Here is a 15,766-nt window from a genome sequence, read left to right on the forward strand (position 1 = left end):
ATCCCAGGTTCAATTCTAATCTTGGGTGACTGTCTGTGTGGAGTTTGCATAGTCTCCCTGTGTCAGTGTGGGTTTCCTCCAGGTGTTCTGGTTTCCTTCCACAGTGCAAAGATGTGCAGATCAGGTGAATTGGCCATGCTAAATATTAGCTGCATTAGTCAGAGGGAAATGGGTCTGGGTGGGTGACTCTTTGGAAGATTGGTGTGGATGTGTTGGGCTGAATCCCCTAGTATTGCTAATTATTCTTCCACTTCTCAGGCCATTCATCTTTCTTCCTCCCCTGCTAAGCAGTTGGACCAGCACAGCCTCATGGCTTTGGCTGTGGCTTACCTCCACAGAGGAACTATTACTATCATTATTTTCCAAGGCCAAAACATGGTTTATGAGCAAGGCGCACTCCGAAATTCCCTCACTATATATCTAGTCCCCTTTTTCTGTCTAGCAGCCACTTATTCACTTTCTACCTGAATTTTTTTTAAATTGTGAGGTGAGCTCTGAAACATGCTATGCACAAAACTTGTAGCTTCAACGTTCCTTACTGCTACTTGAACTCTAAAACAGACTATTCCAACTGGAAGTACCTCCTGCACACATTATCACCCAGACTGCCAGGAGTGTTGAGGATTTCCCGCATGCCGCAGGATGTGCAAATCACAGGCCTGAGCTTCCCAGACGTTCTTAACAAAACAGAGTATGGACCTTGTTTTTATCTTCTCCTTACCCCTACATAAGTATAGACTAGAAAAGTGTGATTCTTGATTTTATCAGTCAAACCTCTTAACTCGATCAAGTGAAGCAATTTAGTTTTGAAATTTTAAAGTATTAATTATCTGAGTAATGATTTTAAGCTGTACTTACAGCCTTAGCTTAAAATGATGTCCAATCTCAAGAGACAAGGGACAAATGCCTGCAGTTACTTAACTGCTGTCCTGTGATGTCGCACTTTGACTTTGTTAAGCAGCTTGGCCATTACTCTGTCTCCTTCTGGGACTGCTCTTCTCTCGCTGCCCTTTTTAGTAGAAGTAGGTTTTAGTACAGGAATATAGGAGTACAGTGAAAAGGTTACAATGATGCCATTTATGGCACCATCTTAGCTGCAAGGTATCTAGATTCAAAATCTTAGATAAAAAGTAGAAAAATAGAGAAATAAGTTAAATTTCAACATTACAGTTCTTGTCAGTGTAAAGTAATAAATAATAAATAAAGTTTAAAGTTCCAAATTTTAAGTCCTTCTTTAGCTCTTGCTCCACGCTGGGCTTTCCCCACAAGCTCTTTCTCTCTCTCTCTCACACACACACACACACACTGGGTTTGATCTTTCTCCTGTGATAGGCTCAATCTCTCTCCAGCGCTGGGCTCAATCTCTCGATCCCCACACTTCTACCATGCCATCTTGCCATCTACCACCATCTGGGTCCACCAGCCCTTTTTAACCTCCCTTCCGCCACTCCTAAATCCTACACAGGTCCACCACTAGTTTGTCTGCTTCTGGGACCTCTACACTCTTGCCGCGATTGGGTTGGATCTTTTTGTTTTAATGTTTACATATTGTACATTATGATACAGTAAATTAGTAGGTGCCCTTTTTACAGTCTTAGCTGCCAGCAATGGGCTTCAGATAGCCCACATGGGTCACTCTAACTGGGACAGCCACCATTTGTGTTTCCTGCATCTTTGTGGGGAGAGTAGTCCATTCCAGTTTAATGGTAGCTAGCTGTATAATCTTGTGATTTGCCGTGACAGTACATTTGTCTGAAGATTGTAGTTGGTTTATTTCTTTTTAGATGTGTTTGTGCTCAGCAAACTTGGATCATCAGGAGAAGTGAGGAAGGTCTTGTTTTCTGTAGTCTTCACAGTAGAAACCCAAAATAGCCAGACAAGAGTTCAAAATGGGGAATACTTTGTAATTGTTGCTCAGGGGGGAGAGAAACTTAAAATCAGTTAATAAAGAAAGTGATATACTATGTTATCTTAAGTTGAATCTTCATATAGGTAATGGTTGAGAGGAAATACCACATACTGTTCTCATTTGTCCTTTGTTATACTTGCTTTCCATGCCTTTTCAAGTGTTAACATTTGATTTTTGTTGATCAGAACAAAGCACTACATTGGAATTAATTTGGGATTGATGAAGTGAAGTGCTGTTATGGACACAAAATCTAACAAATGGATTCAGCACTTCAGGATGAAACCTAAAAAGTGTTGGATTCAATTTTTGTTTTGCTCCTCTGGAACCTGATGCCTGTACCATGGTCGAAGCAGTAACCGTGATGTGGGCAGAGCGGTAGACATTGTTTATTTGGACTTTCATAAAGCATTTGACAAGGTACTGCATAGTAGATGAATTAGTAAAGTTAGATCATATGGGATTCAGGATGAATTTGCCAATTGGATACAAAATTGGCTTAATGGGAGGAGACATAGTAGTGGTGGAAGGTTATTTTTCAAATCAGAGTCCTGTTACCATCAGTGTTCCACAGGGATCAGTGCTGGGTCCACTTCTGTTTGTCATTTGTATAAATGATTTCGATGAGAATCATGTGATGGTCAGATGGATCCCATTGACTCAGATTTTTGATTGGAGTTGTTGAACTGGCCCAATCAAGGAGTCTTGACTGATAGATATAAACAGGAGGTTTCCTCAGTCTAGGGACTGGCTCTGATCTGGCTGATGACCGCCCATGTATAGTGAACATGTAAATAAAGGAATACCAGTCTTTGTTCAATTATTTCAAGAATATAGAAGGCATGGTTAGTAAGTTTGTGGATGACACCAAAATTGGTGGTATAGTGGTCATTGAAGAATGTTATCTAAAATTACAAAAGAGATGGGGCGGCACAGTGGCTCAGTGGTTAGCACTGCTGCCTCACAGCACCAGGGTCTCAGGTTCAATTCCAGCCTTGGGCAACTGTCTGTGTGGACTTTGCACGTTCTCCCTGTGTCTGTGTGGGTTTCCTCTGGCTGCTCCAGTTTCCTCCCACAATCCAAAAATGTGCAGGTCAGGTGAATTGGCTGTGCTAAATTGCCCGTAGTCAGAGGGAGGTGGGTTACTCTTCAGAGGGTTGGGTTGAGCTGAAAGGCCTGTATCCACACGATAGGAAATCTAAATCTAGATTTTGATCAATTGGGTTAATGGGCTGAGGAGTGGCAGATGGAGTTTAATTTGCACTTTTATGAAACAAACCAGGGTAGGACTTACAAAATTAAAATTAGGGCCTTGGGCAATGTTATAGAACAGAAGGACTAGGAGAAAGTGAGGACTGCAGATGCTGGGGATCTGAGTGTGGTGATGGAAAAGCACTGCAGCTCAGGCAGCATCCGAGGAGCAGGAGAATCGACATTTCAGGCAAAAATGTCCTTCATCAGAACAGAAGGATCCCTAGAGTTCAAGTACATATTTCTTTGACGTTTACATCACTTGTAGACAGGATGGTTAAGAAGATGTTTAACATGTTTGCCTTCATTGCTCAGATCTTTAAGTATGTTGAGGTTGACATCATATACAGGACATTGATGAGGCCTCTTCTGGAGTACTGTGTGCAGTTGAGGTCACCCTGCTATTGGAACGGTATTATTAAAGTGGAGAGCGTTCAGAAAAGAGTTACCTGGATGTTGCTGGCATTGGAGGGTTTGAGTTCTGGGGAGGAGCTGGACTTTTTCACTGGAGTGTGGGAGGTTGAGGGGTAAACTTATAGAGGTTTATAAATTGTATAGATAAGGTGAATGGCAGGAGTTTTTACCCTAGGGTGGGGGATTTCAAGACTAGGGGACATATAAGGTGAGAGGGGCATTTCTTTTTGCACAAAGCATGTTCTTGTATGGAATGAACTGCCATAGGAAGTGGTGGATATAGGTACAGTTACAACATTTGGATGAGTACATGATTCAGAAATGTTTGGAAGATATGAGCCAAGTGCAGGCAGGTGGGACATGTTCAGTTTGAGATAATGGTCGGCATGGACCAAAAAGTCTATTTCCATGCTATAGACTCTGTAACCCTCATAGCAGTGCCCTCATAACAAAGCTGTGGACGAAGTGCCGGAAAGTGAGATGACAATAGTTAAATGCTTGTTTCTGACCAGCGCAGACTCAATGGCTGAAGGATGTTTTTTGTGCTACAGACTTTTATCAATGAAATATGTGGGGGAGCACAGAGTATTAATGAGTGGAGAGATTAGGTGGAGACTGTTGAAACCAGGACTTCATCCTTGTCTGTGCCCTTGACCACATGGGTATGATACCCATCACTGTCTCAAGCTGACATCAGGTTGAAAAGTCCATCCAGCATCTGAGAACCTACAAGTCCACTGGTAAAGGTAGAATCCCCACTGAAATAATAAAATACAATGAAGAAGCACTCCTGACTAATTTCCATGACCTCAGCTTCCCCCAATCTCTTCAATTGGAATGAAGGAAGCATGCCAGAAGACTTCTGAAGTGCCATAATTATGACCATATTCATAGTGGCAAGACTAATTGTGATAACTACATCCCTGTTGGTAATTATTCCTACTGTCCCCCATAGGGAAGATCGTTGCAAAAATCTCCACTCAGGAGACTTCTCAATTCACGCATTGGGCCATTAAACATCATACAATGCTAAGGATACCTAGGTTATGAATCTTCAGTGTTGTAGTTGCAGCTAGACAGACATTCACAAAGGTAGCTGATGAAGAAAAGTGAACAAATATGCCCTTAAAAGGTCTTTCTTTCTCTTCCTATTATAGGTGCATCCTAGGGTCTGCATCTAGGGTGAATGGAGCTTGCCCTACTGTGGATCTATTAGCTTTCTTGGTTTGGTCAGGTGACTTCGGGTATTTGTGTATATGTGGTGCAGCCAAGGAGAAGGGCTAGGTAGAGCATGGTGGGAAGCTGCAGGCATGGCAAGTGGGGCAATGACTGGGTCTGATGTGGGATTGGGACAAGGAATGTTTTCTCGGGAGCTACAGACTTTTTTTAAATCAACACCAGATTCTTTTCCTGTAAATTCTCAGACATTTTTAACCAACCTCTAGAACAAGTGAGACTTGAACCCAGGCCTGCTAGCTCAGAGGTAATGGCAGTACCACGGCAACACAAGAGCCCTGAGCTGCAGACTCTTACGTTCTTTCTCTTGATTGTGTCATTAGTGAAGTAAATGTCAATTGTCAACATAGAGTCATAGAGATGTACAGCGTGGAAACAGACCCTTTGGTCCAACCCGTCCATGCGAACCAGATATCCCAACCCACTGCCAGTACCCAGCTCATATCCCTCCACAGGCACAGACGTTTAGCTTCACAGTTTCTATGATTTTATTTCAGAGCAATGTGAAGAGAGACAGTAATTACAAATGTTGTATTCCTGTGGTTCTTTCCAGTCAGATATTTCTTACCATCGGTCCTTCACCGCTCTGGAATATGCTCATCACGCACACACTGACAGGAGATTTGCTGGACCAGGTAAATTAATGGTGTGATTTGAACTGTTTAACATTCATTTGGTGCACTCCAACTTTACTATCAAGTGGCAAATCAGCAGCTTATCAAGTTTTTCAGCTCTGTGAATAGAGATAGAATGAGAGTCAGTTCGGCACTGCATGATATGAAACCCGCAAGACAGACGTAGGGAGAAAAGAATTTGCATTCAGATTTCAGATTTCATTGTCACAGTTCCCAAATTTATGAAGTAGTGTATTTAAAACTAATAGGTCACACAGATCCTAATTGATGCAAGGTACGGTTCAACAGCAGTGAGAGAATCTATTTTTTAATTGATTTTTGATAGAGGAATGCACATTCAGTGGGACAGGTAGACTCCCTTACTCTCATTCACAGGGTGCCATTAACATTTCTCTGGAACACACACACAGGTTCTCTTCTTAACATCTCACCTGCGTAGCTGCACAACCTTGGTACAACTCTCTGTTAGTTGAGTATTGATTTACATAAAGATAAAGCATTATAACTAGGGATTCTCTCCAAAAAGAGAAGAGCTCTGGAACTTTGACTGGCTAAGGAGCTACATATTTGTAAGTTCTATCGCAGCAAATAAAAGCTTATAAAAGATTCAGGCTCTAGTTCTACTTTTCATGACTGAATTTGAGATGAATATTGGTACTAAGAAAAAAATGTAAAGTTGAAACCTTAATGGCGTTTGTGAAAAATGGCAAAATGCAAATCTAAATTGACAGGGAATCCAAGGCCCAATCATATTTAACTGTTTCATCAAAGACATTTCTTCTTATAAGATCAAAAGTGGTCATGTTTGGTGACAGTTGCACAGTGACAAACTCTCTAAACCATTCACTGTTCAGACTTTGAAATATATCCCCATTCCTTCAGTGCTGCTGAGACAAAATCCAGAAACTCCCGCCCTAATGGTGTTCTGTGTCGACTTACATCAAATTGACCAAAGCCATTCAAGAGTCATCTGACCTCCACTTTCTCAAAATCAACTAGAGATGGGAAATAAATGATGGCAAAACAAGATGTCCACATTTCATGAATGATTTTTTTAAAAACCCACTGTCAGTTTTACCCTGCCTCCAGCAACTATGTCTGTGTTCCCTCTGCCTGTAGCAACGTCAGCTGTGTGTCAATATTCCCCATGCCTGCAGCCACACTAGTCCTGTGTCCATGTTCACCATGCCTGTACCCACATCAGCCCCAGGTCAGTGTTCCCCTTCCTGCAGCAACATCAGCCTGAGTCTGTATTCCCTCTTGCTTCTAGGAACACTAGCCCCATGTCTGTGTTCCCCTGCCTCCAGCTAGCCCTGTTCTGTCTTTACCCGTTCTGCAGCAACGTTAGCCTGTGTTTATATTCCCTGTGCCTCTAGTGAGGATCTAAAATTTGAATTTAGGTTGTTGTCAGAAGCAACAAGTATATGTAGATTTTTAGAAACCACAAAATGGCTTTTCAATTTGAAATAACACAGCAAAATGGCTGAGAATAATGATTGAACTCTGTGACCTTGTACTGCTGTTTTGCAGAATTAAGCTAAAATCCAAAGATAAGAGAACAATGGAATTTTCATAAAATAAATACTGATACATTAATTGACCATTCGAACTAACCTTGAACTGCTACCATAACATGATGATTTATATAATTAAGACCCTTTTCCCAGGGAATATCATTGGATTAGCCTGTTGTAAATCGTGTCACCTTATAATATGTAATTGGTCTTTTCCTGCAATTAAGGCTGTACTGTCTCTTAAAAAATATTTAAGTAATGTGTAATTTTCGAAAATAATTGCACAACTTCATCATGGAACACAGAACCTTTAACCTCTGTGCCTTACTTTAATAAACTAATGACCCTTGCTTTGTGTAGACTGCATTCCATTGATTCTTTTGACTGATTTCGAACCAAGAGGCCCCTTTGGAGGGGTTTAGATCCTCACTAGCAACACTAGCCCCCAAGGTCTGTGTTCCCTCTATCTCCAACAACACCAGTACCGAGCCTGTGATCCCATACTTGTATTGACATCAGTCCTGTGTCTGTGATCCCCCTGGCTGCAGCAACACTAACTCTGTGTCTCTGAGCGTACATCACCATCAATCTGCCTCTCATTTCCTTTTAATCGATCAGCAGCAACTCCTTAAGCCAACTGTGCCTCCTCCAAATATCACAGAATTTCTCCGGCATCTCTGCACTGGTTCTGCACTCCACACTAATATGGAAATCACTGAGCATCTCAGTAGCAGTCTCCCTTGAGCCATGTACACCGTTCCTCTACGGATAATAAAATTTAGTAAGAGCAAACATCCTGAATGCCTCAGTTGAATCAACCTGCACTACAGTCTTAGGCTTCACATTCTACACCCTAACCACTCACTTGTGGCAAAAGCTTTTCTGTTAGCATTGCTTCTGATCTCTGATTTTCCAGCTTTCCACCCTTGGAAACACTTTCTGTCTGTCACAAACTCTTCATACCCCTCGTTGTTTTGAACACTACGATGAAATCTCTTTTCGATTTTCTTTCCAAGAATAACAATTGCAACTTCTCTAACCTTTCAACCTAACATTGCAACAAAATGTCTTCATCCCTAGATCCTTTTGGATCTATTCCACACTCTCTAATGACTTCACAACCTTGGTAAAGTGCAGCACCTAGACCTTGAATCATTACTCCAGCTGAGGTCAAACTAGCAATTTATACCAAGTTTGACGTAACTTCCTTTCCTGTCAAATTATGTGCCCATATTAATAAAGCCAAGGATTCTGTATGCTTTATTCATCACTTTTTAAATGCGTCTTGTCATTTTCAATTATTAATGCAGATATATTGCCAAGTCACTGAGTTTTGTTGCCATCTTAGTGTTACCCTTTATTTTATATTATTTTTGTTTTGTATTACCTTTATTAAGAACATTCCTACCAAAATGAGTTACGTCACATTTTTTACACCAAACTTGCCTGCCCATTCCATCATCTTACTTATATCCTTTTAACCTTCTATAGAATATCCTTCTATTCTATCCTTTTCACAACTCACAACTTTTCCAAGATCCATTTTATCTGCAAATGTTGTAATTGTACCCAATATATTTTATATATATAGAAGAATAGCAAGGATTTAAACACCAAACCCCTGGAGAACTCTAAGACAGCTTTCCCTGTCTGAAAATTATCATTCATCATTTTTCTCTGATTCCTGTCTCCTCTTCAACCATTATCTTGTCCCATCCTCATTCTCTTCCTTGTTAACCCCTCCTTCTGGTTCACAGTTTCTTCACTGTTGTAACTGCTATGGAAATGCAAGTTGGTATGAGTATGAGTATCTGTTACAGCAAGGGTTCGGAGGCTGAGAAACCTTTGAGAGAGCATCAAACAAAGAAGATTGAGGGTCACTGAGTGACCTGTCAATAAATATTTTAGCTATTTGATTAACTTAATTGGATTGCCATTGTTTATTCCAGATTCCAATTCCGCTGGATTGACTGAACTGAATTTGAATAGTTCCAGCTCCTCTCACCTCGAAATATTGCAACATCACAGCCACAGTGGGTCAGTAATTGAAGCTGAAGAGAAGGTGGAGGAGCAGACGTCACTGGGTAGGACATGGTTAGAACGGTTAGGAACACGACAATAGGAATGGCCAATGAGCTGCCTGAACCTGAATTAGATTACAGCTGATTTGTACCTTAATGCCATCAAGATGTATCGATTTTACAACTCTTAACATCTTTCCCTAACTAAACTATCTTTCACATTCATAAATTTATTAACTGTTTCTCAATCTCCACACCATTTTGAGGTGGGGCTCTACATTTCTGCTGAACTACTTATGAAGACATTCTTTCTGACATCATCCTGAGCAACAAGCTCCAACTTTAGGCTTGCTTTGGATATTCCCACTAGAAAAAAATAGTCTTTTGTATCCATCCTTTCATCTCTTTGATTCGTCTTCAACAACTCCATCTGAATATCATTTATCTTTTATATACAAGAGAATTCAGGCCTAGTCTAAGCAACCTGGTCCATAAAACTTAATCCCTTTATTTCTGGTCACTTTCTGGTGAATTGGTGAATCCATTCAAGAAGAATGACATTTACTTCTGAGATGCAGGGCTGACAGCTGAATACAGTGCTACAGTAAGGATCTAATCAGAGATTTATATAGTTGTGATCTGACTTCCACTCTTCTAAATTCCAATCCTCTTGAAATCTGGGTTAACATTCAATTCAACTTTTATCATATGTTTTGAATTTGTCTGCTAATTATTAGCGAGTGCTGTTCTTGGATCCTCAAATCCCTCTGCTCCTTCACTGTTCTCAGGTCTCACTACTTAGCAAATATTATCTTTTAGAAGTCCAGGTTGGATGATATCACACTTTTCCAATTTGAACTCCATTCGTCAGTTTTATCCACTCACTTTAATGATTAGCATTTTCTTGCAACACTCATTTACATATTCCACTGTGTCATCTAACTTATCAATGAACTTGGAAATGTGACTTTCTATTCCTCCACTCAAGCTGTTTATAAACATAAGCATAATGATCCCATTACAGATCCCTGTAGAATCTCATCAGTCATATTTTCCTACTAGTTGTTTCCTACCTTCTAATCAACTACCCATCCATGTCAATAGGTTGCCTTTGATTCCTTGTGCTCCTACTTCTTAAATGTTATCAGAACCTTTTTAAATGACTTCTGAAAGTTTAAACAAGCAATTCCTCACTTATCCTTTTCTTAAATAAAGGGAAGGACATCCATCAGATTGCCAATTACTGGATCAAGAGAATTTTTTGATAATCATTGATCATGACCGCAGCAGCTATACCTATCTCAGAGACTTTGCGATCCTGGGGTGGACAACATGGAGTGAGGGAAAGTTGTCTATCTTTAGCCTCTTCAGTTTCTCTAAAATCATTTCATAACTTCTATTAGATTTAATTAGATCGTCGTTTTGGTTTATTTTTAGTGTTGCTTATATCTCTGGTATTTTCTTCCCATCCTCCACTGCAGAGACTGATATTTAATAAAGCTGTCATTTCCTGATTTTCAATAGCCATATCACCTATGTGTGACCTTAAAAGGTTCACATTTCTCATGTCAGTCTCATTCTCTGTAAAGACTTTTATTGTTGTCCTCGGGAGCTCTCATATTTCCAATTACAGCTCTTATACTTTATCTGGAAACAGAATGAAATCACATTATTTTTTCCAGATTCCAATTATACTAGAGTGATTGGACTGAGTTTAAATATTTCCAGCTACACTCACCTCAACTGTAGCATGGTGGCTCAGTGGTTAGCACTGCTGCCTTACAGCACCAGGGTCCCAGGTTCGATTCCAGCCTTGGGCGACTGTCTATGTGGAGTTTGCACATTCTCCTTGTGTCTGCTCTGGTTTCCTCCCACAGTTCAAAGATGTGCAGGTCAGGTGAATTGGCCATGCTAAATTGCCCATACCACTAGGTGCATTAGTCAGAAGGAAATGGGTCTGGGTGGGTTACATTTCGGATGGTTGGTGTGGACTTGTTGGGCTGAAAGGCCTGTTTCCACACTGTTGGGAATCTAATCTAATCACAGCCACAGCAGGTCACTAGCTGTGACCAAGTCGAGCACAATTAAGAGAGGCTTAGGGATAGGTGGGAAGATGGATAGGTAGGTTTTGGGGTGGTGGTGGCAGGTGGGTAAGAAAATAGAAAGGGATTATACAGTGACCGGAGCTATGTGAAAAAGAAAAGTGGAGAATCTATGTTTCTTTCTGTATCAGGTCACCGTTTACCGCTCCCCATCCCACCTCTTATTCGTGGAGGCATTGGCTCAAGAAGCAGGACTGCGTTATAAAAAACAATAGAAGGGAGCTTCATGGAGGAAGAGTCTACCTTACCCATTCTAGTGAGTGATGTCTGGACCAAAGCATGTTGTTTTTTGCACAATTCAGGAACATGGCCAGCAAGCAGCACACCCTCTCTGTCTAACTGAGTGGTTTTATTCAGAGCAATGACTGATGTAAAATATGTTATCAACCATCTGTTTAGGTTGGATGCAACATAAAAGGAATTTTGAGTCCATTTGCTGTGAGAACCAAGTAGCGATGAATTAATCAAACTCCTGATTGCTAGCTCAGCAAAGCCTTTATCCATAGATTGGTATTTACGAGGATAGAAATGTGTCAGTTTAACCTGATCTGTTTGATTTATCTTCTTCCACACAGGCCTCTGCTAGCCATTAAAATGATTTCGAAGGAAGCCTGTGGCAAGTGTTGAAAACTTCCTGCCTCCAGTATCTATGACTAATTTGGTCACAGTTATGAGATGCTGGATTTGCAATTGGCTGTTGAAATTACCTTGTACTGATCTGTAATGAGGGAGTGAGGGAGTCCCAGGAATGTGTAGCCTTAAAATGGAGTTCCTGGAAAGTGTGTGAGCTAGGGGTCCTAGACACATGTGGGACAGAGTGGGAGGAGGGGGTACCAGGAACACCTGATAGAAACAAGTCCCAGGAGTATGTGAGAGGAAGTGGGTTTGGAATGTGTGGGAGTTGAGGATACTGGGAATGTGTGCGGGTTAGTGATCCCACTTAAAATTGGCTTTTGAAAAAAGTTGTCCACATTATGATTTATGCACATTAAATTACAGAGAATGTGAACCATGATCTTTTAATATGGTCTGGCAGAGGCCTTAGTGGACACATGACCTCCTGCTTCACAACTTCCACTGTCTGTCTCCCTGCTCTTGAAAACCCCATCAAAGGAGGACATATGTCCGGTTTCTCTGGCTTGAAAACATGGGTAGAATTTTTGTGAGTGAGCCCAATGTGAACATAACAATGTCTATTGATGCACCAAGAATGAAGTGATAATGAGGACAATACATTTGTCTTTTCACCCTTCTGCCTTTGGGAATTAAAATTCAGAGTCATCTGTTCGAACAAGTTTATAAAGTTTAGAAGAATAATATAATTGATTGATCCACAGACAGATTAGAATCACACTTTGTAACTTATTCCAAGGCTCATTGTTTCATACTTTAGAGAACCTTGTGCTCTAAGTCGACGTTAAAACTGCTAAAGAAAACATTGCTGGTCAGCAACACTGACAGAGATATATTGCACAAATGCTAACTGATACTCAACTGACAAGCGGTTTAGCAGGGAAGGGTAGATTCACTTCAATTAAGTCCACTACCCAGTACTGATCTAAACAGCTTTTTGTCACTGATTTAAGCAGACATTGTCCACATTATTCGAAAATTGAAACTAAAACGTTTAATCTGTATCTATTAGACTGCTATTATGTTAAAAAGGACATAGGAATAGGAGAAAGCCATCTAGTCCCTTGATTCTTGTTCAGCTACTCAGTGAAATCAAAGCTGCTCTGTGACCTGAGTCCATATACCCAACTTTGCTCCTTATTTGTTAATATATCTGGATAATAAAAATATTAGTCCCAGTTTAATACGAGCAATTAATCCAAGGTTGTTTGAAATTTACAGAAGAGAATTCCAAATTTCTTCCCCTCTGTGTGGAAAAGTATTTCCTAATTTTACTGCTGAAATATCTGGCATTAATTTTTAGGATGTAGATTCCCCAACTAGTGGAAGTAGTTTGTCCACTTTTATCTGTTTTCCTTAATATCTAAATAACTGCTTAAATCACCCTAAAAGCTCTAAATTCCTGGCAATAGAATTCCACTTTGAAGATTCTCTCTTCATAATTAGCAGTTGCAGTATCATTCAGTTACTCTGCACTTCCTCCAAAGCCAAGAGTGTCTTTCTGAAAATCTGTTGGCCAGCACCATTCAAAATATTCCAGAGATGATCTATCCAGGACTGTATACCTGTCAGTAGACCTCTCCTTTGTTTAGTAGGTGAATAACTTTGCCAAACTTAACCTTGTAATACATTCAAAATAAAATTATATCTCCAGATTAATTCCATTTCCCTTTGACTCCTGTTCAAATCATAATTCCACAGGATCCAATCTACTCACTTACCAATACTTTACATTAGATTTTAGTAAGTTAATTAATGTCTTTAAGGATTATCAGCACTGGGAGCAGGAGTAGACAATTCAACCCTTTGATCCTGCTCCACCATTCAAATGATCATGTCTGATCTCATTGCATCTTCAACTCGTCTTTCCTCATTTGTTTACTCATTAAATATCTGTCTAGTTCATCCCTGTCCTTGTTCTCTTATCATCAGCTGGCTGTGCTTGTGATTTGAGAGACCAATCAGCTGTGAGTTTTTCGTTTTCTGTGACCTTTGCACTACTTTATACTGTGACATTTCTCCTCTGCTTTGCATTTTCACCAGTATTAAAAATTACTTTGGACTTCTCATCAACGACAGCTAAGTCAGCCTGGGATGTAGCTACATCATTCCCACACTCTCAACTGAAAATACTTAATGTCTTGAGGCATTTCGGATTGAGGTCAAAATCAGCTCTCTCGATCCTTCTCTCCTCCAAATAATGCTCAATGTCCAAAGATGATCTGTGAAGTCTTTGTTGGATCCAGTTTCACTCCATCTTCTCCCTTCTCTTCCACATCCAGTTCGCCATCCTTCCAAATGCACTGCTTCCCCTCCTTTCCACTCCCTGCACAACTCTGCCCTCTACCTCCAGCCTTCCATTTCTAGTTCTCTCACTTCACCCACTCCTCAGATCCTCTAAATATCTTCTGCTCTTTAGCTATGCTTTTCTCTATTCCCAACCCATTCACAACCACATACAATGAACACTCGCCATTTCCTTTATCCATCAGTTCTGCAGTGTCAGGTGAATGTGTATAATAATCTTCATGCCACAGTTTCTGTTCCCTAACTTTCAGATGACTTGTCAACCAATGTTGTTGTGTTCAGAGTGTGGGAGAATACCTCAGGATCACAAGACATTCTGATCATCACTGTTTAGTGATATCCATGAGAGGATCAGAGGATTAATTGATTCATTTATTCATTGATCAGAGGTCAGAGGATTGTGAGGATTACACAATAGTTCTGCCTCAGACTGGGATCCATACAAATCTTATGCATGTGTTGGTAGTGTACAGACTGGGGTATGTGTAATGGGTCGATATGATATTGTACTGAACAGATTACAGATTCATTTTAAGAAACTGTAAAAGCTGGTTTATTGCTGCCGCGAAGATTCAAATGCTATTTTGGTGTTATTAAATTTTTGTAAATTTATACGCCAGAATTTTTATAAATTTCTTTAGTTTTGATTATACAATAAAATTTGTGTTAACATGAGGAATATTTGCTATTAATTTTGGTTGACTGATTCTGTTACTCATCCATAATTTGTCAATACATGCACTTGAATTCTCTTTCTGATATCTGTTTCTCAGTTAGATGTTTTCCCTCTCTTCTATTTCATTTCTCTCCAGAGACATAGAGTTTTACAACTCAGATGGTGGCCCTTTGGCCCATTGTGTCTTTGCCAGTCAAGCACCTATTTATTAGAAATTCCATTTCCCAGTATTTGGCCCATAGACCTTTTTGTTATTGAATTTCAAATGTTCATGTAATACTACTTAAACTGTGTAACGGTTCCTGTCACTATCATCATTTCAGGCAGTAGGTTCCAGATTCATCCCAGCCTTTGGATGAAAATAATTTCCTCAAATCCCCTCGAAACCTCCTGCTCCTTACCTTAAATTTGTGCCCCCAATTATTGCCCCATCCACTGACGAAAAATACATTTACCTACCTACCAGAACTATGCCCCTCATAATTTTAGACTTCAATTAGATATCCCCTCAGTCTCCTCTGCTCGGAGACCCCATGATGTCTATGTAGTCTCTCCTCTTTTTGAAATGCTCCAGCCCAGGTGGGGTTTCTAGTCTATCTCCAATGCACCCTCTCCAGTGCAAACATATGCTTCCTATAGTCTGGTGACCAAAACTGTGCACAGTATTCCAATCACAGCCTAACAGTTATCATGTACAGATCCATCATGATTTCATATTCAATGCCTCGACTAATAAAGGCAAGAACCCTTTATGCTAGTTGTGTGTTTCTTGCTTTCATCTTGGCTTTCATTTTCCTTTTTAGTTTGGACTCTCAATCCACAACTTTTTCCCTATTTTTCCACTCATAATTGCTCTGCAGATTTGCATATTTCATCCTCTCTATATATGAGACATACAGCATGGAAACAGACCCTTTGGTCCAAACTGTCCACGCCGATCATGTTCTCAAACTAAACTTGTCCCATCTGCCTGCAATTGGCACATAATTCCACCCCCCCTAAACCTTTGCTATTCATGAACTTATCCAAATGTCTTGTAACATTGTAACTGTACATGCATCCATTACTTTC

At 40.2% G+C, this 15,766-nt stretch overlaps 1 protein-coding gene across 6 annotated transcripts in view; it reads left to right on the forward strand.

Annotated features, from left to right (window-relative positions):
* LOC132835063 (primary cilium assembly protein FAM149B1-like) overlaps positions 1-12,932 on the forward strand; it is a 209,422-nt gene extending 196,490 nt beyond the window's left edge. For 5 of the 6 annotated variants that reach the window (XM_060854323.1, XM_060854324.1, XM_060854328.1 and 2 more), the window contains 3 exons: positions 5,361-5,442; positions 8,906-9,040; positions 11,211-12,932. In XM_060854323.1, coding sequence (XP_060710306.1) covers positions 5,361-5,442; positions 8,906-9,040; positions 11,211-11,284 — 291 coding nt within the window. In that variant the 3' untranslated portion in view covers positions 11,285-12,932. The remainder of the gene's footprint in view (positions 1-5,360; positions 5,443-8,905; positions 9,041-11,210) is intronic. The other variant, XR_009647276.1, reaches the window with a different exon arrangement.
* Positions 12,933-15,766: the final 2,834 nt, after the last annotated feature.

Source organism: Hemiscyllium ocellatum, chromosome 43, assembly GCF_020745735.1.
Source record: "Hemiscyllium ocellatum isolate sHemOce1 chromosome 43, sHemOce1.pat.X.cur, whole genome shotgun sequence".
NCBI lineage: Eukaryota > Metazoa > Chordata > Chondrichthyes > Orectolobiformes > Hemiscylliidae > Hemiscyllium > Hemiscyllium ocellatum.